Here is a 23903-nt window from a genome sequence, read left to right on the forward strand (position 1 = left end):
GACGAGAGAGGGATTGTGGGAGCAAGAATTGTTTATTATTAGAATCCACTTATTCGTGAACAATAAGGAATTCGAGGGGCTCGGCTATTCGGCGATTCGTCGAGCACGAGCGACCTATCAGGTCTACAGCGTTTAGCGACCCGCGCGCCGGCCGCCACAATCATAATGGAATCTTTATAATAACGGCTGCTCTACGAGGGGCCAACGCAACATCTCCTTTCAAACTATTATTTTTTTTCTATGTGCTTTGCGAAGGAATTGTGAGCAGTGGAATGTAATTTATTGTATTTAATGATATTTGTTTATTAGAAAATGGGCTATTTTTGTAATCCTAGCAATAACAGTTGAAATGTTATGTCACAGATAAATAACAAGTCTTTTATTGGTGCTTGAGTTACTTTCATTGTTACTATTCTTCGGTGCAGCAGCAAATTTAATGCAACTGTAGCAATGCGGTGTAATCTGAGCAGCGACGGTGGCAGTAACAAGTGGTCGCGTGTTCCGCTCCACAAATACTCCACCAGAATCGCATGGAAACGTGATCCTTCGTCCATTTCGCCAATTACAGTTAACTGTATTAATACAACAGACACTGTCTAAAAGTCCTTCAAGATATAAATAATTAACGTGTTCTCGACAACAACTTAAAAGAGTTCTAGCTAAGCAATATGAAAACTGCTCTAAAATATTACCTTCCTAACTGAGAATAATTTATTTTCATAATATAAAGTTCACGTTTACGTTCAGTATGAGTTAACTATGAAATTCTTTGAAATATTTCTCGACCACGTGTGTAATGTACTTAAACTAATTACAATTTACTTTGTCTCACCGCCGTGACCACGGGCAATGTGGTAAAATGTTATTATTTTGTAACGAATACACGAGTCTTTACGAGTAGTCTGTCTTTAGTACTTTCCACGTTTTAATAATGCTTGAAAGTAACGTAGCAAGTGCTACGGCGTAGCGCTTTCTAACAAATCGCTATCATCGCTATCAATCGGGTTCAAGCATGTCAAATGTTGAATTCAGGATGAATGCCAAGTTCTTTGATATACATGTATGAACATTCACATCTTACAATTTCAGCGAAGGGCGCGATCCTCATAGGACGTATTGGCATCGCTGGCAGCGAGTCGTAAACATGACGCGATTGTTCTTTTGTTTCGCGGGAATCGTGACGTCACTTTTATCATGTGGGGGTTATTCACTGATTTGTGCTTTTATAAAAGGAACATCTCGTCATCGTCCACGTGGTGCGGTTATATAGGTTCATTTATAAATAGAATTCGGATCTTTTTGTTGTATAAGAAATTTATACTCAAATTTACACGTGACAATTTCGTGCCCATTATACGGGTGAGTTAGCATAATTAGTTCCAAAAAAGAATCCAAAGAAATTTTTTCAGAACTTTTACTGGATATGAAATCCGTCCATGTAACGCTAGTAATGCAAATGTTCATATTATGATGGGTATTTGTTATATTTATATCTTGGTACTGCTGCTTTTTACGAGAGTTGGCGTTCTGGCGTATTATATTTACTTATTTATAAATAGTTCTTTAAAAATTATATATTAACAAAGGTTTTATCGTTTTATCTGACTATTTTAATACTAGAAACAGGAATTTGTTAGCACAAAAACTGGTTATTTTAACCTGACAAAATGCAACGGTTTTTAATTTTATGTTTTAATTATATGCTATATAACTCTTTATCCTTGCGAGTACTTTTCCTACTGCCAAAATATTACCTATGTAAAAGCAGAATCTACAACTTAATAATAAAATGATTTGAGTTGTTTACTTTTCAACAATGATAAATCATTGCTTTTCAATATCTCTAAGTGACATTTATACAAATAAGAAGGATATAAAATTACTCGCAGAGAGTCAGATTTCTTTCAAGTGGAATTTGTGATGAAATAACACAAGACCTTTGTTCCTCGAGGTTTAGTCAAAAGCCGCACTTTCATACCAACATTATCTTTATCATTGATAATCACAAATTATGAGACACAGTTGCAATATCCGATTGAATCACAGCTATACTACCAGAAAATATGGTTACTTAGATGATAAGTTATTCGTTTAGTGTAAGAATGAAACTGTTCGAAAATTTCATTATGAGTGTATTTATCCGTGAATCAACACACATATAATATCTATATTAATTAATTACGTCTAACCTTAAAAAATATTTAAATTATAAGTGTAATTTTGTTACTTCCTACACGGTGTCATACTATAGTTGCAAGTTTATTAATCTGCCATCAATGTAAAACGCAACGAAATGAATATTTAATACTATTTTGAAGGGCATTAAGTGCGAGTACAGAATATGTATGTAATACACGTAAAGTAGTTAACAGTACTATGTAGGTAATTAGGCTTCACCACAAAACTCTTAGAATAATAATGTATGCACAACGAAATTTTATTAAGATGTTATTATTACGCTAGTAAAATTTGCAGTAGCAGCAGAGCTCCGTGTGAAAGAGTTCGTCCAGGGAAGTACTGACACCTTACATATTTCTACCGACAAGTAGAAGGTAATAAGAGCATTTCTTGGGTCCGGTTTGAAGGGCAATGGCCACATGGGAATTGTCAACTTGTCTCAGGTGACAGACGCGTGGAAAAGCCTCTCAAATTTTTGCGATTTAAAACTTTGAGTCACACTGCAACTGCTATGGACAGGCGTGTCGTTTAAGATCAGGCGCACGACTTGTTTGTCCCATCACTTGGTATAATAAAAAAAATCTATGAATTATTTCTAACAACTGCACGAAGTGGTAATGGCACTTTATCAGTACACAATGTATGTATATTGTAAATTATATTCAGGTTTCAAACAACGTTTAAATTCATAGAAAAATATGAAGTAAAATATTATAACTAATAACATAATTGAACGAGATATTTATCGTGAACCTTTTTTGTTGAGTAGTACAATATTTTGATAAAGTTGCATGTAACGTAATTACAGACCGACTATAGAGCTGTGTTATGTGTTAGCGTATGATGCACGCTATATGCATGAAGAATATAAACGTGTCGAAAACTTAGCTACTTAAAGTCTATTTGACAAGAATTATACATGGTAAATTCTTCAATCTGTTTCACCTAAATTGTTGAAATAGTGTCTTAAAAATAACAAAGTACTATCTTTTGATTTGTTATTTAAAAAAATATAATAAAATTTTCAAACGACGTATGCAAAGATGTACTGTATATCATACTATAAGGAGGCAAAACTTTCTAAATATAGGATTGAGCGGTTTTGATCGCCCTAATGCAGCTTTGATTTTTGAATAGTGATTGTAATAAACAAATGATAAATAAACAATATTCGTGATGGCAGGTTATATAGATAGCTACAATAATTCGGTGATATAAGTTATTTTATTTTGGTAGTTTTGCCATTTCGAGAATAATTGTCAATTTTGTCTTTTTAAAATTGTAAGAATCCCATTTGAATGATCACAATTTGCCACACACGATATTTCAATTTGTCGATTACCCTTGCCACTGTATTATCTGAAATGAGATAATATTATGTTGTGGAAGTAGGAATACGCATATGAGTGAAAATTACCTCCACTGTTTTAAATGACAGCTCACTCATTACCATGTCCATGTCTACTTGACTTTTGATTTCTGAAAACGATTATTATACTCGAATGATAACTTAATTTTTGATGAGCAATCGGATATGGTGGCATGTACCTAAAAGAAGCGTTGATGGATTAGGAATCGTCTTGCGTTGGCTTATCTCGACACCTATCTATTATTGGTTTCGATTTTTGCCGATTCCCGAAAGTAACGTCAGCCGGTGATGTAGCTTAATTATAGACGCTAAAATCCTTTGGAAATTATGCTAAATTTATTAAGACAAAGTGCTAATCCTGTAAAATATTTGAATTTGTTTCCTCATTTGTAATTCATTTGGGATCTTCCTTTCATTATTATTTTCATTAATTCATTAACAAATATTTAACTACTCGAAATACTTTATATTTACGATTATTTTTCATACCGTCTAAATATAGAATTCAAAAGCATCTTACGTTTTTAGTGTATTATTTGTTTTTCTTTTCTGGTGGTAAGCAACACGCCTGTCCATAGCAGTTACAGTGCCAATCAGAGCTTTAAATCGCAAAGATCTATGGGGCACCGACACTGCGCCCGTCAACTGAGATACAAGTTGACAGGTTCCATGTGCCTGATATTTCACCAGCACGCTTACCCTTTAAAATCGGAATGCAGTAATGCTAAAATCACTGCTTGTATGTCTAGGTATGTATTCGTAAATAGTTAGCAAAGCGGAGAAGTATTTTACGAAGACGTTAGATATGAGCGTAGTGTTTAGCGGCATGCACGTATTCCGGAAAATTCGACATTAGGACGTGACGTGAACCACGTAGTTGTGCCGCTTTTTTCGCCCTTCCACTGCTCCGCTATCTATTGTTTTAACGAATAGTATCGTCTTAAAGTGCCTATTTAAAGGTTAATAATGTGATAAAGATAGAGAGAAAGTAATAATTTAGGTTCCTTTCTTATTGTTTATTTTAATACTATCATAACTTTATTTTCATTTGTTTTCCTTGTATTGTATTATACATATATAGTTGTATTTAAATAAATTTATCTTATCTCATCTTATCAAATTTATCTTATCATCAAGGGTGCTGGTGAAATTGACGGGGACATCGATCATGTCAACTTACGTCTCAGGGTGACGGCCGCAGTGGCAGTGCCCCTCAGATCTTTGCGATTTAAAGATCTGAGGACACTGCAATTGGTATGGACAGGCGTGTAGCTTACCATCACGCGCACGACTTGCTCGTTCCGTCACTTGATATTATTTTAAAAAACTCATAATTATATTTAAATCGGCAGCGAGAGAAACTCGTAAAAGCTTCGGTGTCTGTACTATATTAAGGTTTAAGTTTTCGATTAAATAGATTCCATCTGCGGTCACATCACGTGTGAGCTTTATGTTTTGTACAAATGTCGCACCGTAATATTGAGATACGATATTAAATAGATCCTACGATTATGAATATTGGACACTTTTCAAATTATGAAAAGCAATAAATACATATTAATTGAATTGCATAATTATTAGCTAAATTGCGCTTAATAATGTTATTCTTATTGCTAAAACCTTAGTTTTACCTGTGTGTCCTAGGCCTTAGCCTTACATTCACTCACTCCCTTTAGGTTTAGTTTTGAAAATTTCCAATGATGAAAATGAAATGCAAAGTTATTATTAAAATAAAGTAAATCGTTTTTTTATTTAACACTGTGTTTTTGTGTTTGCATTTGATTTTACATTGTGTTGGCTTAGCAATGTTTCCTCGCACAGTTTCGTTTCATTGTTATCGTGAAGTCAGCTCTGTCTAGTTGCAATTTCGAAAATGGTGTTCGGGTGTGGTATATATGTAGGAGTTGGCGTATTAGTGCAAGTGGTGGTAGGGGTGTGTGCGATGGTGAATGGGTGCCGGCGGCGGCGGGGCGGCGTGCGGGGAGCGGGCGGTATCGACGCGCGCGCCGCGCCTGCGCCGAGCCGCTCACCTGTTGCCGTGAGGTCGTAGAAGTGGAAAGATACTCTCTCAAATTACGGTGGACACCTGATATGTACTGAAATAAAAGCAAAGTTTTCGATCGGACACGGTCGCAACGCCGTTTCTAAGTTTTTCACCCCCCAACCATTAAACTGATACTACTATAAATAGTTTCAAGGAATAAATTATTTATTTCAGTGCATTTTTAGTGAAAATGTTTACTCAGAATTTTCGAAGTTAAACTTATTATGAAATCAACACTTTAGCTACTGAATAAATGAACAATTAATCTGAAATGCTGCCGTGTCAGTATTTATTCGTTCCCGTTGTCCTTGAAAGTAAAATGTGGTACATAAATAGCGGAGTCATTCGATTGAATAGCTCATTTTTACTGCGATGGGATTCTGTTAGATTTATTATTTGAGACTAAAATAAAGGAAAGTGCTGAATAAGAATGTAATAAAACACAAAGTGGCTATTTTCGGCGCAGGCCGTTGTGGAACCGTCGTTGGTGGCGCCCGGCAAGTATGACATAATCTATTGGATTAGTAAGAAATACAAATGTTGAACACCTAATCTCGTGTGTGTTTTAAACACTAAAGATTATGTTATGTTATGTTAATTGATTTCAACAAAATTCTAACCGACGCGCCGAGTCAGCTTATAAGCAATATAACACCTGTATAATCCAACCATTTTGGCTTGGTTCAGTAACAAACGTCTACATCCAAAAATCTCTACGTATACGTACATATGCGTAATGATAATATAAAGTATGTAAAGTAACAAATGTCGGCAGTGTATTCCATTCCTTTGCCATACACATCGGGAAGGACGAATTTAAGCGCTTCGAGCGAATGAGTGGTAAATCTATAACATAAGGATGGATTTTTCCGGACTTCCTAGTGATCCGAAAGAGGAATGAGTTCTTCTAAGTGTGCCCGATAGAAAACCGACGAACAGGCGACATTTTGCAGTGATCGAGACTTACAAGTTTCGACTAGATAAGAGAGTCTTTGCCAATTAGTCGTTTTGCTTTGCGCTCCACCGTGTCCAAGGCAGGTAACGTATCGGGCAGAACTGTCCTACAGGTGACAACAGTACTCCATACACGACCAAACTTGTACTTGATAAAGGTTTAAAGGCTACTTTGTTTTAATGTTCTGTGTGGAATTTCATATGTGGAATTTACATTACAGTCAATAACTTACCATTTAATAACAATAATGGATACTTTATTGCCACCGAATAACAATGTTATACGCGCATAAACACGACTACCATATATAACCTAACACTTGTTAAATTTAAAAAGTTAATAAAATAGGTACAGTATTTTACTCGTATTATCTCATTCTTTTTATATTTTGTACCCTGTTTGTTTCTGGAAACTTTTGTGAATAAAAGCTTTTTGCAATAACAAAATTATCAATGAGCTGAATCTGTGGTAACTTGAGAATTATCCTGTGCCAAGCCCGCCTTAACTACGGTCATGAATGAAAAAGTCGTCTAGAGAGAGAAAGCGACTATGTCTATTACATTCATTGAACTACGGCAAGGCTAGATTATATTGAATTTTTGCTGAAAGCTATTATTATGGTATATTTTTTTGGGAAAAATACACGCGTATAGTAATAGTATATATAAGTACAGTGTTAATAGCTTACCTATATTTTTAATTTCAAAAAGGTAATTTTTGTTTCCGTTCAAATATTTACCTAATTTATTAGGGGAAAAAAATATTGATCCATTATGAATAAATAACTAGGTAGATAAACATAGCTTCACCTTCTGGAAAAATAGCCGTCTACAAAAGCTTCTACGACTAATACCGAATAACAACGAATGTTTGATCTCCAAAACCATTATAAAATGACCTTAATTAATTTGCATATTGTATACCTCGTGCGTCTCGTGGCTCCGTAATCTACATGTATATAATATTAAGTACGGTTAATGTAGCGCTTTCTGTACCTCAGTAGATTTCGAGCGCTTGTGGTTACATATAATGCTACAGTAAACATTATAAATCAATATCACGCTTGATAAGCGTCAATTGAGTTTACTAGTGAGTATGGACCACGACTACACCAGAACACTGTTTTACTTTTACTACACGGTTTTACTGCATTCCTGAAATGAGCATTTATCCTAGTCAAATTCTACTTACCCTTTCTAAGGATACATTTTATAGGCAATATGTCTAAACGTGACAGACATCGCCTTGCACTCCGCGGTAATGTGACGCACATTTAATACGACCTCATGCTTCGTTTAATGGATTGGACATAAAAAATCCTCAATGGAACGGAGGGTGGATATTTTTAAATAGTAGGGAAGGGTCATTGTGTGGGTGTTTACAGCTTCCCTGAACTACACACGTGTATTACGAGTAGTTACAGTGTTCCTAGAAATCCGGTAAGCGAATAGAATGGACATAACCTGGAAAAGGTTAATTGTATTTTATGTTAATCTGGGTAGCTTATTTCTCTTGTTAGTGTAGTTGTAACTCTTAACTCACCACTCGCCTATGTTTTGAGTAAATTCTTCTCATTTACATTTTTATTTAAAACATTTCGACATATTTTTCAAGAAGAGAAAGGATGAGCATAACCCGAAAAGAAGCTGTAATCGTTTCCTTAATGTGACGATTTAACTTTTCCATAGTAATAGTACCCAACAGAATAACATTTTGTGCGTACTGAGTTAAATTTCTTCCGTTGTTGGCTACCATAAATAATTATGTGCTCTAGCCGACTGGGTCATTGTCAACATAAAGCTTTCTTACAAGAGTGGTTACACAAGGCGATTTTTAAACTTGCAAACGCGCGACTGTATCGATACAAATGCGCGATTGCATGGATACAAACGCGCGATTGTATCGATCCAATCGCCTATAAATCCCAAGTGAAGCGACGCAATCGCGCGTTTGTATCGATGCAGTCGCCCGCTTGCATCGCTGCTTAAAATCGCGTGTGTAAAGCGACTGCACTGCGTTTGCATCGCTGCTAAAAGTCGTCGTGAGTAACCGCTCTGACAGTTCACGAAAGATTTACCTAGGAGAAAATATAACTTTATATAGTCTTGCATGAACAGATAGAACACACAATAGAATCAAATTTGCAAAATATACGAGTAGATAGTTTCAACGAATTATTCTGATTTCAGGCGGCATAGTAGCTTTGGAAAAACTGTTTGCGTGAAAAATTAAACCCTTCGTGTACAGATCTCGGTTTGGCACGAGTGATGGATGATATTGGGATATAAGTGTTAACAGCAGTTGAAATCGACGAATATGTTTGACATCATTGATTTGGCATTTACTAGAGCGCTTTCGGAGAACGTTCAGCTATTTATCGGTGTTAACAGGTGCTGTGGAGTGTTGTAAGGCTGTCGGAAGTGGCTAATGAACCTGTTGCTGGTAACTGATGGACGAGACGTCTTGCCACTCCCCAAGGAGCTCGGCCGCGATACCACCCACCGCCAATCATGCTTTTAGCACTATGGAGGCCTTGTCAGAATACGACGAATTTTGTAAATGCCTCACGCAACGCTCATATTGCGTGCAGCGTGAAAGCGGTGATTCTATAATTAGTGTCGTTAATCTATTCTCTTGCCGCTACAAATGAGTTCGATCACAACATTGCTCAGTTCATAGAGTGCCTATATATGGTGTGATGAATGGTATCTGTAATAGGTACGCACCTAGTGTCTGTATATGAAAAACGAATGCTTTGTGTAAAAAAAAAAACTTTAAAACTGGTATTATATTTCAGATACTTTGTCTTATATTATTTAATTATTTTACTCGTAAATTTTGTCTCATTATTTTGATCAATGAAAGGTAATGCTACTAAACTGTAAATATAGTTTACGTTATTTGTTGCAACATATTAGCTAGCACTGCTGGTAACGTGGTCTATCGAAATCGAGAGCTTAACTAGTTCACACCGCCAGTTCGGTAGACGGAACCATTCATACTTAATGATAATTTGACATACTCAGTTCATTTGATGTGGACCTATACTCGTAAGGTGGAATGGGTTGAGCGTGTAATGTAATGTGTAATATTTTTTAATAAAAAAATAAGTGTGCTTTTGACTTCCATCTCACGTGATGGAAAGTGACAATGAGGTTGACAATGGAGCATGTACGCCTAATAATGCCAATTCACTCGAGAGTGACGAGCCTTGAAAAGGCCTAAGTTCTAATTGCATATCTGTCGTAATCGTGTATCGTGTTAAGTATTGTATATTGTTGTTATTAACATTGCATTTGTCTAGAATTAAACACTTAATATAATACTAATTCTGTGAGAGTGACAAAACACAGACACATTAAAGGATAACGACTTTTATTGGTCATAATTGTATGGTTCCTGATTAATTAATTATTTTAAAAATAAAAAAATAAATCCAATTACAAGTGTACAGAGCAAGCAGAAGTAATGTTATTAGTTTTTGTAAGCGTGGGTTTAGCTACACGGACTTTCGTTCAAGATAGGGAGACATATAAATAACATAGATACGTCTACGAGAAATACAAATATCGCTGAGGCTACTTACGGCCGTGTGATAGCGCTTAATGGCCGGATTCGGACGGGTTTGCTTTTGTTCACGTTCATAATTGTACGATTGGAGGTTACGTAATTCTGTTGGGCTAAGTTTAAGTTTATACGGAGTGGCGTCAATAAGATCAATGATCTTAAATAAGAAGAAAAAGTACAAGAAATCTACCTTAGATTTTGAAATTAATTAGGCATTTACTTATATGTAATATGTTACTTAGGTATTTATTGTACATAACTGCAATTCATAACAAATTAGTAAATCATATCGAATTCTTAGATTTTCGTGATTGCTTCACATTGGAAATAAAACTATTTTTTCGAATGGAAATCGCGTATATATGTTTTTCAGTCAGCTGTATAGGATCTGTAAAGAACCAGAAATATTGATTTACCCAATAATTGTGATAAGGACAACTGACATTAAAGCATGGTAGTAAATAAAAAGAAAATCGTCCTCAAAAGTTTGTGGAATTACATTTGTTGGTCAAATTTTACTGAAATCGATTACCGGAAAGTGTGTGAAATCCAATAAATCAGGTTCATCCCCAAATTTGCCACCGGTGGAATATTTTCTTTAAAATTGTAAGGGACTACTACGGAAGTGCCCCATTAAAAAAAAGATTCATAGAAATAGGTTCACAAATGTCGGAATAATATACGTACACAAAGTAACATTCACAAACAAAAAGTTGTATTAAGAGCCTCCTCCTTTTTTGAAGTCAGTTATAAGTATTTAAGTTTATCAGTATTTGATTGCATTCTAATAACAAAGAATTTGCATTCATTTGTATATTGGTGGTATAACAGAACTTTTATTTCTATAATAACATCTTATAAAGCCTAATATCCACTATTTCAGTACTATGTTATAAATTTTGCATAATTAGATGAATTCTAAAGGTTAAGTTTATCTGACCCGACGCTTTGATGTTACATTGAATTTATTGGACTCGTGACTTACGTAAATGAGTTAACTTCAAACACATTTAGGTACTTTACGTGGGAGTAAGTTGTGTAACATATCGGTAAGTGAATTTACTAATTATGCCTTAAAATTGAACGGTGTGCTAATAACCTTTGTTAGTAACATTTAATTTAAAAAAAATCACGAAAACGTTGGTGCTGATTAGCACCTTCATTTTATAAAAGAAATAAATGAAGCCTAGGTGGATCGCGGCATACCTTTTCAAACGTCATCAAGAATGTTTAACAAATTAGACGGTTCAAGCGAGTTTTTATTATTCAGCCTTGGCGAAGGGTCTTCATAACTTGAATAAAAGGCTTTGTTTACATGGTTTGCATTTTAGATTAAAACTTTAGAACCCGTTATTCATATTAATTAGATAGAGTTCAAGCTACGTCATGGGATAGTTTCGGGGTCGGCTAGTTTGCTTCTATGTACGAATGAAATTTAAAGCCCATTTATTATTAAGTAACTTTGCTCGCGGAGTTTGACGTTGACTTAAGTTATCTTTCCGTACTACCCAATAAGCCTACTTGAAAATGGTTACTTGAAACGGTCGCTATCTCACTTCAATATTATTTTAATAAAACGATATTTATAGCTCTTTTTAACCGAATTAGAAAAAGGAGGAGGTTATCAATTCGACTGTTTTTTTTCATGATACCAAACGACGGGACGAACAAGCCGTCGGCCTGGTGCTAAGCGACACGCCTGTCCATAGCAAAGTTGCATGTCCCTCAGAGTTACCTTATGTGAGAGGTGTCACAGACAAGATCGGAAGAGTCTTCAGGCGTGCATCTATCAAGACGTATTTCAAGCCCCTGAGGAAGATTTCTCAGTTTCTGAGACCCGTGAAATGTAACATCCCCTTACAGGATGCAGGAGTTTACAAGCTTGACTGTGAGTCCGGTCTCTCTTATATTGGACAAACAAAGCGAAGTATTTCCACCCGCGTCAAAGAACATATAGCTGATGTCGAACACCGTCACATAAACAAGTCAGCAGTCTGCGAGCATGTCATGGATAAACCTACACATTCAATGAAGTTTGACAAACCCCAGGTCCTTGCAAAAGAAGTTCGTTATCTACCCAGGATGCTGCGAGAGGCCATTGAAATTAAAAAAACATCCTAATTTCAACAGGGAAGATGGTTTCTCCGTACCACCAGTTTGGGGTCCAGTATTTCCTCTAATGAAAAATTCCAAACAGACAAAAGACTGCAGTACTAATTAATATGTTTTAGTTTATTCTAATTTCTATTATCAATTAATAATAAATTGAACTTAATAAAAATTAATTCAATAAAATAATTTGTAAAACTTAATGTAGCGTAAATTGGAAAGTTTTCTTTGTAAAATTAAAAATAAGGTATTTAATTAATAACTATTGTAACTATAGTGAAAAAATAGGGTGGTTTGCATCAATATTAGACATAACTGGTTGAAGACTGTACCACCTCAGTCAACCGTGACCATAGGACCTGTAAAGGGCCCGAAACTTCGGTTTGTTTGAAAAAATATATTTGTTTTTGAAAAAACAAATATATGCGATTTAAATCCGGAAAAATAGTTTCATTTCCTAAGTCTTAAGTGCCTGTAATTTCATCAGCAACCTTACCCTTTATAACCGGAACGCAATGAGATGGCAGTACTTCCCTGGACGAACTTTTTCACAAGGAGTTCTATACTGTTGTTTGTTGGAAAGGGGATACCTCAGTCGTGGTCCCGTGGTTAAGATTTGAAGAAAATTTTTCACTTCTAAGGGTGGCAAATTAAAGGATGAATCCGGGTTATTGGATTTCACCCACTTTCCGTTAACCGATTTTTAATAAAACTTTTGAATTCTTTTTTTTATATAAAAAGTTATTAATTATTTTAGTTATAAAATGAAGGTATAATCATAGATTGTCATACAAAAGTATTTCTAGTGATTCTGATTTTCGTGCCTACTCAAAAGTTCACATTAATGGAGGTACCAAGTTTACGAATTTAGTCGCCGCAGCGGCATTGACCAGCGCTCACAACACGAATATTATTACATTTACGTATCTACATATAGTATATACCTCTTAATTAGTTAGGTTCGTTAATAAAACAAGTAACGAGCAGAAAACGGTGAAAAAAACTAGGATTTTATTAAAAGAGAATGTATGTTCATTAAAATATAAGCAATTTTTATCAACACACCATTTCTTAAAATCAAACAGGAAGAAGTTGAGTTACAAACTATATAAGTTAAAGATAATTTTAACGATCATCTTTTTACAGAACTCAGACAGTGACGTAAAATAAACATTTTCTGATGAATTCTAAAACTGGAACTTATTTTAATGTAAGATCAATTTTATTAGGACAATTTTGATCAATGTTAATAGTCTTGTACTTCTCCAGTTATAAGTGACGTGACCGGAATATTGACGTTTCATATTTTTATTTGTGCAATTAAATTTAATATCTACAACTCTTCACTTTGATTCTATTCGATTCTCTTTGACTATTACTTGATGTGGTCCCAGTACAAGTCCAGGTTCCGGAACAGGGCCCAATTCTGGTAATTTTAAATCGTTGCGTGTCGATAGAGTGTCCATTTTAGAATTTTGTACGTTTGGTATTCTGCTAACAGTTAAGGCTTGTTTGTGGCTAGCAATGGAGCTGCCATTGCTATTTTTTGGTATTCTGCTGTTCAGTGGTACAGTGTAATTTGAAGACTAAATTGCTGATTAAATGAAATAAAAATAAAATGTGCACAGTAATTTCCACGATGGCTTTAGTAAGGCAACATCGATCGTAAGTGATTGAATTAATTGCTTCTATTCGTCTTTTAAATATTGTGTTTCTTATGTTTTGTGGGAAAATAATCGTCTTTTTAATTTTATTTAAATGAATGCCATCACTGCCATTCCACTGACACTCCGTTGATACTCAGCTGCTATTGCCAGAATAACATATATTATTACAATTCGATGGAGTTTCAATGGATTTACAATGGTCTCCCGTGGCCAGACTAGTGGTCTCAAAAAAATTAGCAAACTTCGAACGCTAGGTATCCTAGCTAGAGCCCTCGGAGTTCTTGTTACACAGATACAAATAGTGCAGGGAGCGCCCGAGTATAGACTGACATTTTTTTCGAATACACTCATAGCCCCGCAGTAGGAAAGCCCTGTGTCGCGGGTGCCATGGATACACACATAGATATCCACAAATTACACCCAACTGACGAGAGAAATAAATATAGGCCATACAAATATGTCTACCGGTCCGGGAATCGAACCCGGGACCTCTGCGCGGCAGACCAGCATGATAACCGTTCGGCCACTGAGGCAGGTATTTAGCAGCATCTTTATTTGTATGTAGGCAGAGTTCTATTTGTCAAAAGCTAAGCAGAATTTATTAAAAAGTTTTTTTATCATTAAAAGTAATTTCGAAAATAACGATTTTCTCAGGCTATTCTTTTGTCACAATTTTGAGAAGCTTGGTATTTTTGCCATATCGAAAAACTCATTAAATGTTTTCTTTCAAAAATGTACTTATATAGATACATACTTTATACTAGATATATACTTTATAAAGACAGGTTAAAAAAAACAAAAAATTGTTTGCTATTGCGATGCAAAATAAATGCTTTTTATTATTTATTATTATTATTGCATAGGGGTTGGCAGCTGTAACTACCTTTTGCGTAAAATTATTTTCAGAAAGTCATGCCTCGCGCTTATTTACGAGGAATATGAGATATCGTGGATATAAAACCAGATAACGTGATTACGGAGTGGAGGCCGCGCCGTCGCAAGCTATATTTAGAAGAAAGTTTGCTGAGAAAAAAGAATGAATGTGGTCGTGGGAATTGGTAAGTGGTACACGTTCGCGGCAGAACGTGGTGCCTCGGTTCTCAATCGAACCGTACGTGCACACAAATTTATCCAAAGTGCTCCCACCCTCTTTTTGTGAGAAGGACAGTCATTTCCTTTCACTTTCTGGTTCCTTCATTCAACAACACATGCCTTATAATTCGACGGAGTTTCGCTTTGTCGACCACCCTGGTTTCTATGCGGAGGCCTCTGGGAGCTACGTGCGAAGGTTGGATTCTCAGTCGAACCGATTAGGGGCATAATCTTTTCTAAATTAGTTCCCGTTAAGGGGTTACGTATAACATTCTTTTAAATTTTAATGGTCAGCAGTATTCTAAATTGAAGTTATTTTAAGTCTGAAGAATTAATACTAATTTACTACTCTGCCTTGTAAACTGATAGCATAGCACCGAATTAATATACACTCGTGTTATATATAACGGCGCGTTATTAAAATACTTGATTGCTGACTATAAAAAATATCAAATAGTTGGTTTATTCGCTAAATCAATGACTGTAATATTATTATTTTAGAGCTGGTAACGCCATAGATATAGAAAAAAAGGGGAGAATTGGTATGTGGGCGTGGTTCGTGTCGCCTCGACATGATCAAAATGATCATATCGAGGTGACACGACTACAAACATCGCCACAGTGACATGGCGATCGTTGTACATACAAGAACTCTCGTAAAACGTGAAAATACCAAGTTGTAGCGATACACCTTGTAAAAATTGGAGTGAAAACAAAAATATTAAAACCAGTGAGATAACATTCCAAAGGCTATTTGCATTTTTAATTACTATTTCTATTATAATTCAATGTTTTATTTTTGTCTCCATAGAAATTACAACTAGACTCAAATATAGTGATGTTCGTTTACGATGACTGATGTTTATCGACAAGAAATGTTTACTGAAATATTTGAATTTCTTATATGATTTTTGTAATTAAAGTCCCTAAAATATGGAAGCGAAAAGCATTCACGTTAAATTGATTTCTTTTATTTTATTATTATTATTATTATTATTACAAACATTTTATTTCGAGTAACTTTAATACAACTTATATTTCGGACAACCGTTTCAATTTCATTTTTCATTCAATTTGTATGTTGCTGTTGCTTGAAGAAAAATGTATGTGTTTTAGGTAATTTAGATATTCAAATTCCATTATACTCGTAGATTAAACGTAGAGTATTTTTAATTTTTCCAATGTGTTCAAAATAGAAGAAGGAGAGGTTGGATTGAAGCTGCAGGGAAATCGAAAAATTGGCTTTTTAAAAATTATTTCTGACTTTTTATAAATTTCCATAGCAAATTCAATTAAGAAAATAAATAAAATAAAATTGGCTTTATTTTACATGTGCATGCAAAATAAATTAGAAACAATTATAGAAAACTACATAAATCCTTCATAAAAAAACAATATAATTAAATTTATCAAATTCGTTGATGGTTCGAGTTTACTCTTGACAGTGACAGTTTTACCAACCCGTGGTAACGTATAATGGAAAACTGACACTGGCGACGATCACCATATTTTTTATAATATTCTTATAAAACTGACACTGGCCCAAGCCTAGTGGTCGCCATTAAGAAAATAATAATAATTTATATTAATTTAATAATACACCAGTACCAGTGTAGGTATAGTATGAAAAAATGGATTAAAAAAAAAAATTAAATGCCACATGGTCTCATGGTTTCTAACTATCGATTAGGTAGGACCACATCCCTCGTTGAGTAGCGTCAGTTTAAGGTTAATAAGGTTAACAATTCACGGAGCGGTTTCCATCCGCGCCCGCCGGTTATGCTACGCGGTTTTATTTCAATACTCACGACCCTGCAAATTTGTGCGGGCACGTAGCCGCCGCGGTTGCGAGAACGAAACCGTTGCTTGTGGAACGGACCGTGAAGTTAGGGAGAGTTAACCGCAAGTCGCGCGGTTAATAGAGAACTCACCCCGCGTGCGCCTGCACCACATTGCGCCTGAACTGACCGCCAAAGTGCGCGGGCGACGACGGCCGCCAAGCGCGCAGGTGATCGCGTCTTGCGCGGTTCTACTAGTACCCTTCCGCAGCAACCACGAGCAACCGTCACCACTGCAGGCGTAAAACGCGCCGTAAAATGTGCTACTAATTTTACAGACTTAACTATTATATTCTACAGATGCCGCGGTCCCGCGGCAGACGTGGGTGAAAACCGCTCCGTGAGTTCTTAGTGTAACGAAAAATGAGTTTCAGCGTCATCTAACGTGTAATAGTTAGCTATTATATACTAGTAGCACTTTTACTAAAACGCCACCTGATGGTGAATGGCTGAACCGGGATGAAAAAAATACTAAAATATTGTAATGTAACTCTTACTCAAGTGACTGTAAGTTTAATTTTGTTAAATTTTAAACTTGTGTTACGTCGTTTTCACGTTTTAGGCCCTACCCAATCAAAATCTTTAAGTTATGGTAGTAGATAATAAAGCGTAAAGCTTGAATTGCACACCAGCTAAAAAGTGGCGACATCGGTACCCGATCTTACATATCGTAGTTACATATCCTATATCTATGGGTAACACCGAATGGAGAATTGTAAGTGTTAGTTTTTCGGTGGGGAAGAGAAGTTTGACAGGTCGCTGATTGTGATGTGCACTTATAAACCCATTAGCTCTAAATTTAAACAATTTGACGTTATTATTCGCCGCCGGCTTAACGAATTGATAACGAAGAATGAATAGACCAATTATCAAATAATTCCTGACACAATTAGTGACGAGGGAATTTCCCCTCTACGTCTTCTAGTACGTTTATCCGACATATATTTGTACATTTTAGTTACTATGTATACATAGTAATCGCAAGTATACTTGCGAATGATGACTGATCAAAACGATACTTACAACACCCCTCGTTACGTTCCTTATCCAAACTTGCCCTTCAACCAAATACGATGCCAGGTATTCTTGCTTTGAATGATTTCTTCCAAAAATATTACAGATATCTTTCGATTTTTAGGGTAACGTTGCCACATTTTTCCCAGAGACAATGATTTAATAATAAGTTTTATAACAAAAAAATGTACTGAAAAAGTTGTAAACATAATTTTTAATCGTTTGCACTGGTTAGGTAAAGTGAAGGGCACTGTTGATGCAAAGTCGTAGGAGTCTTCATCTTTTGTTTTTCAAAACCGTCTCCTATTGAAAGTTATCAAATACTAATATTTGATAACTTTCAATAGGCTATTTGAATTTGGATACAATTGCACGTGACGACGAAATTATAATTATTCGTGTTAATTCTCTTGCGTCCAAAGCAGAGAAAAAATATTGACGTGCTAACCGTGTTCGAAGGACCAGGCTTAACGAAAACTTTTTTATTATAGAAAAGTCGTTTCTCGCTCAACTTTGTACTTTATCTCAAGACTGTGATCGTTATATTCATCAACCTTGCTTCCTAAGCAACGGTATTTCTGAACTGATTGTAAAGGGTCGCTATAAAGAGCAGCAGATTTAGCAACGATACAAACGCGCGTTTGTTAGGCGTGCAATTGCATCGTGACACTTGCGATTTACAGGATGTTGGTTGATTGGTGATGCAAACGCACGACTGTATCGATGCAGTCGCTTATGTTGAATTATTAAAAACATGTATCGCGTTTGCATGACGATTGTACCGCTGCTTAAGTCGCGAGTGTGTGTAAAGTTAGACGGTTACGGACTGCATCGCTACTGCACCGCGACTGAATCGCTGCAGATGCGCTGCTGAAAGTCGATGTGTGTAACCGCTCTAAGATACGAGGTCAAGTTGAGTATTTATATATTAACTCGTTCTCGGCATTTAGTCAGATACTTTGTTTTTACAGATAATGTTGATTGGGTACAAATGTTGGTAGCGAACATGTTCCAGATTGAATAATATCTACCAATTTATGTAAACTCTTAAGACTATTTCCGATTATTTAATACATGTCTAATGTTGTACAAATCATAATCATTCTTGTTTACGTCTGTCTGGTATATCATCTAGTGCTTATATAAGAGTCTTGTTTCAGTGTCAGTCTTGTTTTAGACTTCGCACTAGTTTTACGTAAAATGATTTTTGATTTCCCTTTCCAACAGGCCTCCAATCCCCTGGCAGGATGTGTCAGTGTCTGCCAATAGAGAAATTGAATATCTTTGTAGTCTAAACCAGCCTTCTACAATAATGTTATTGACTTTCTTTAGCGAGCTTTCCTGTAGCCAATGAAACAGACTTGAAGGTCAGTTCATGTTCCAGCAGAGACCAGTACTTGATAACCAAGAATTGTCAAACCGTTATAACCTTATTCTCAAACCGTTTCGTAACAGAAAATTGATTTTTCGAGTACAGGTGTTCGTATCTCGCATAGATGTGAAATCCTTTTGTGAATTATTTTGAGAAGAATTTTAAAAGTGGTTGTTCTCAGATATGGTTTGGTAGTCACTGTCAAGTTTTATCATATTTAATGTAAGAGAGAGTAATAAGGGCAGACATGGCCCAGGCCGTGGGAACTTTATTTTGTTGTATATATAGTACGTTAAAAATTTCTAACAAGCAATCTTAGTTATATACGGAAAACCGCAGATCAGACTATACATTTTTGTTCGAAAATCGCCTCCAGTGCAACGGAACAAGATATGTCAATGTGTAGCTTGATGTGATGGCGTACATTGCCTTAGCTAGTTCAAAAATTCTTAATATTTTATACGCAAGGAAATTACACTTCAAATTGTCAAATTGATTTAGCACTATTTGTTCGTTCGTGTGGCAGATTCCCTCGAGAAGTATGATTAAGAAACTCTAGCGATTAATCTTTATGAATATACATTTGTTCACATTTATCGTTTACATTATTTATCTTCTACCATAATTAAAAAGAGCGTAACGGAGCACTAGCGTGGATTTTAGTCGTCCAAGTCAGCAGAAACAGTATAATAACCTTTTGTATAAAGCTTTTGTTTCATGATAGCAAAATTAGCAATTTGCAAATTTTAAATAAAAATAAAAAAATAAAATAAAATGCGTTTATTTCCGACAACAATAGATTCATAAAAGTGTTAGTATTACAATTACATATTAAATAACTATGTTAATAAGCAAACTCAAATGAAGAGAGGACCAATGCCTTAGTAGGCCATTATACTATCGGTTTGTGACAAGTATAGAATTTAATCAATCAACAATATTAGTTTCTAAACATCTGAGGGGCACTGCCACTGCGCCTGTCACCCAGAGATAGGTGAGGTGGCTTGCGGCAGAAATAGGTAAGGTGGCAGTACTTCCCTGGACGAACTCTTTTACCAGGAACTCTACTGCATTAGCTGATGTGACTCACTTTAGATTCGAATTTTAGATTACATTCATTCGAAGTCGTTATTTATATATATTTATATATATTAGTGCCCCTTTTGTACATCTTTTCAACCGTTACTCAATGGAAATTTTACAATACTTGTTTATTTTCTTTATGTTTATTAAAAATACAAATACGGCGATTTACACCTATGCGAATTGTTTTATTTTTTTTCAATATTTGCAATTTACAATACGCCATCGTGAGAAAGAAGTTGACTAGTCCTATACGTCTGCAATTTCATGCTCATGGGACTTTTCAACTTATGACTCAGGGTGATGGGTGCAGTGCCAGTGCCCCTTAGATCTTTGCGATTTAAAGCTCAGAGCGCACTGCAACTGTTATGGAGAGGCGTGTCGTTTACTACTAGGCGTACGACTTGTTCGTCCTGTCACATTGAATCATAAAAAAAATATAGTGCTACACGCCACATTACGATTATGTTTTAACAATAATAACAATTTATGTATCTATTTAATCCAACAAGAAGAAAATAAATTAGATTATGTTAATATATATATATATATATATATATATTGGATTTAATGAACTATAATAAAACGACGTGCAACTCTTCCAGTTTCTCTGTTTTAATGTTGTTGTTGTTTTTATTCTTCTTATTTTTATTATTGATAAACATTGTTTTAGCTTCCTTTTACTGGCCTTGGTCTACTTTTATAAATTCTCACTGTCGCCAAATAACAAATTTCATGAAATTGATTATATTTTTAGTCAATGCTAGAGGTATATAATTCCTCCGATCATTGTGATGGGTCACTTGACCGCAACCTTAAAGTTCGGGTTTGTAATGTTTTAGTTCCTGTTTAAGCAGTGGAATATTTTGTTTATTTAATTATTTATTGCACAGGAAAACACAAATCACATTTAGTAAAGCGGCAAACACAAACAAAAGGCACTGCTTATTTCTAAAACGTATTTCTTCCTAAAGACCAAAATACAGGACACAATAATTCCAATAACGGATTTACGTGCACGACAAAATAAAGTTCAATAATATTGTAAAATAATTATAAAAAAACAATAGCAAAAACATTAAATTACAACAGACTATATAAATACTTAGATAAATACACATTTTATATTATAATATCTATAAAATGGATGGAACAAAGGATAAATAATGCACCTTGATTCTCATTTTAAAGACAGCTAAGGATTTACTACCATGAACAGTAAAGGGAAATGCGTTCCAAAGTCTGACCGCGTAAACAGTAAAGGAGTGAGAATAATACGACGTGCCGGTTTCATCATAATGTTTTTCTTTACTGAAAAGCTCATGACAAATTTCAAATTAAATTTCGCATATAATTCCGAGAAATTCAGAGTTGTAAGCCCCGATTCGAACCCACGACCCTCTGCTTGAGAGGCAGTAGGTCAAACCATTAGGGTACCACGACTTGATGATAATGATGAGCCTACAACTGATTTTATTTCGACTTTTGCAGACACTAAAGTTTTGACGTTATTTTTGTATGTTTAATGTAAATTTATAATCTCAGCACAAAGTACTAAAAAAACCGACCTCAAAAGTTCGTGGAATTACATCTATTTGCCAAGTTTTATTGAAATCAGGTACGGGAAAGTGCGCGAAACCGGATTCATGCTCTAGTTTACCACGCTTAGAGGTTAAATATTTTTTCTTCAAATTCAAATGAGAAGGTACCCTTAGAAAGACTAACAAAAAAAGAATCATCAAAATCGGTTCAGAAATGACGGAGTTATCGCTTAAAATACGTAAAAAAAAATGCAGTCAAATTGAGAACGTCCTCCTTCTTTTGAAAGTCGGTTTAAAATCTTCCCAAAAGAATGTTCAACGAGTGCTATTCGGGCTCAGGTCAGAGCGCTTCTCTTGATTTGATCACACTTGACCGATTTTCCATATTGAGATAAATTAAACGAGGCTAAGGGTTCCAAAAGCATTTCCATACTAATATGACAAATAAGGTTTACAAGAAGGTGAAACCGAATTAAATACCTTATATATAAGTACATAATGGTGGAAGGCTTGACCACAATCTGACCTACCTAACATGATGTTAAGCGACGGAGTGGCCGACGGTGTTACGCGTTTGTCTAATAAGTAAATCTATTCCTATTCTCTCTAGTCTTGAATAGCTCTAAATTGTAGCTTTCGGGAAACCTGGATCTCGGCAGTGCATTCCATTCCTTTGCCGTGTATGTAGTGATTATTATTCAATTGTTGGCAGCAGTGCGCAGTGCTACAGCAATGTGCGGCACGTAGCATAAACAGATATACACCACATTTTTTGTCGTAGAATGCTTTTCGTAGCTTTTATATGTGATTAATAATTACGTCATACTTTTAAAGTGTTCAGCAACGTGCACTCTTTTTGGATTAAATTGCGTGAGCGAATATTCATCATTGTTATACAGAACCGTTACCGGACCACAGAGGATGGCCGAAGCCATTGTTGGGGTATTTTTAGGTCGTTGTGAGCGTAACATTGACGATTTTTTCTTTTTCCGCCCGGTAGGGTGCCAGTTCCAATAACGAGTGATCGCAGTTTGTAAGCACCCTTTACCGTCCTTCGCTGTTTACGGATTTGTTATATTTATAATATTAGACTTTTAATATTCAAACAAAATATAATAAATTAATGACATGGTCGAAGAATCTAATAAGTTCAGCTAGAATCTAAGGTGCACATTGCACACCATAGCAATTAATTATTCGCCTTACTTAGTAGACGAGTCGGGCGATGAGGTGTTGATGTCGTGTCAACAGCACATAGCCGTCACAGTCACAGCGCGCCACAAGGGCCACTGCTAAGCCCGACGTGAGCTCTAAGTTAGTTCGTTGGCAATAAGCTTAAATAAACGAGTTTACTTGTCTATTATTACATAATGAAGAGAGGATTGTCTTTTTTTATTTCAAAATGACTATTACAATCATTCTGACGATATTTGAAATGTTTATTCACGTACATGATTTAAAGCATATAGGCTACTTACCTATTTGGGGCACATCGTAGGGTCGACTAGAGCGCGATGCTCTTAACATCATTTGGCTCGCGATCTCCGAAGGGAGGCGGGGCGTGCGTTTGTTAAAGTTTTTTGCACGTCGGCGCTCCTTGCGCAGTGCAGAAGGTTGGAGCGCCGGCGACGGCGGCGCGAACGCGACGGGAGCCTCAGGGCCGTCGGGCTCGAACAGCTCGTGGAGAGGGCGGGAGTGCGTCAGGTCGCGGGTGTGCCACTCGGCCGGGTGCCGACGCGACGCGGGCTCGGCCGCCGAGCGCAGCGCCAGCGCCGCGATCACGGTGGCCACCCACACACGCATGTTGAGCGCCGCCTGCGCCCCCCACCACACGCGCATTTCCCGCTAAGTACACAGCCGCGCACGCGCACCCGTCGGGCACATGCCCGCCCACATTATTCAACTTCCGATTGAAGATTCGGCGATTTCTTTTCTGGGCACTTCTGCTTTCTACTCGTATGGGTTTTTTTTTCTTTGACGATTGTTCGTTAATGTTCCTGTAACAATAACATCTCTGAGTTAAAGTATATATACATACATCGTATATAGGCATACAATTTAATTAAGGCAATGT

At 36.0% G+C, this 23903-nt stretch overlaps 1 protein-coding gene across 1 annotated transcript in view; it reads right to left on the bottom strand.

The window, feature by feature from the left end:
* Nucleotides 1–23764, bottom strand: part of LOC113229614 — a 74253-nt gene extending 50489 nt beyond the window's left edge. Inside the window, exon 1 of the mRNA XM_026463273.1 lies at nucleotides 23308–23764. Coding sequence (XP_026319058.1) covers nucleotides 23308–23668 — 361 coding nt within the window. The 5' untranslated portion in view covers nucleotides 23669–23764. The remainder of the gene's footprint in view (nucleotides 1–23307) is intronic.
* Nucleotides 23765–23903: the final 139 nt, after the last annotated feature.

The sequence above is a fragment of the Hyposmocoma kahamanoa genome, unplaced genomic scaffold (genome assembly GCF_003589595.1).
Source record: "Hyposmocoma kahamanoa isolate Upper Pololo Valley unplaced genomic scaffold, ASM358959v1 62, whole genome shotgun sequence".
In the NCBI taxonomy this organism is placed as follows: Eukaryota; Metazoa; Arthropoda; class Insecta; order Lepidoptera; family Cosmopterigidae; genus Hyposmocoma; species Hyposmocoma kahamanoa.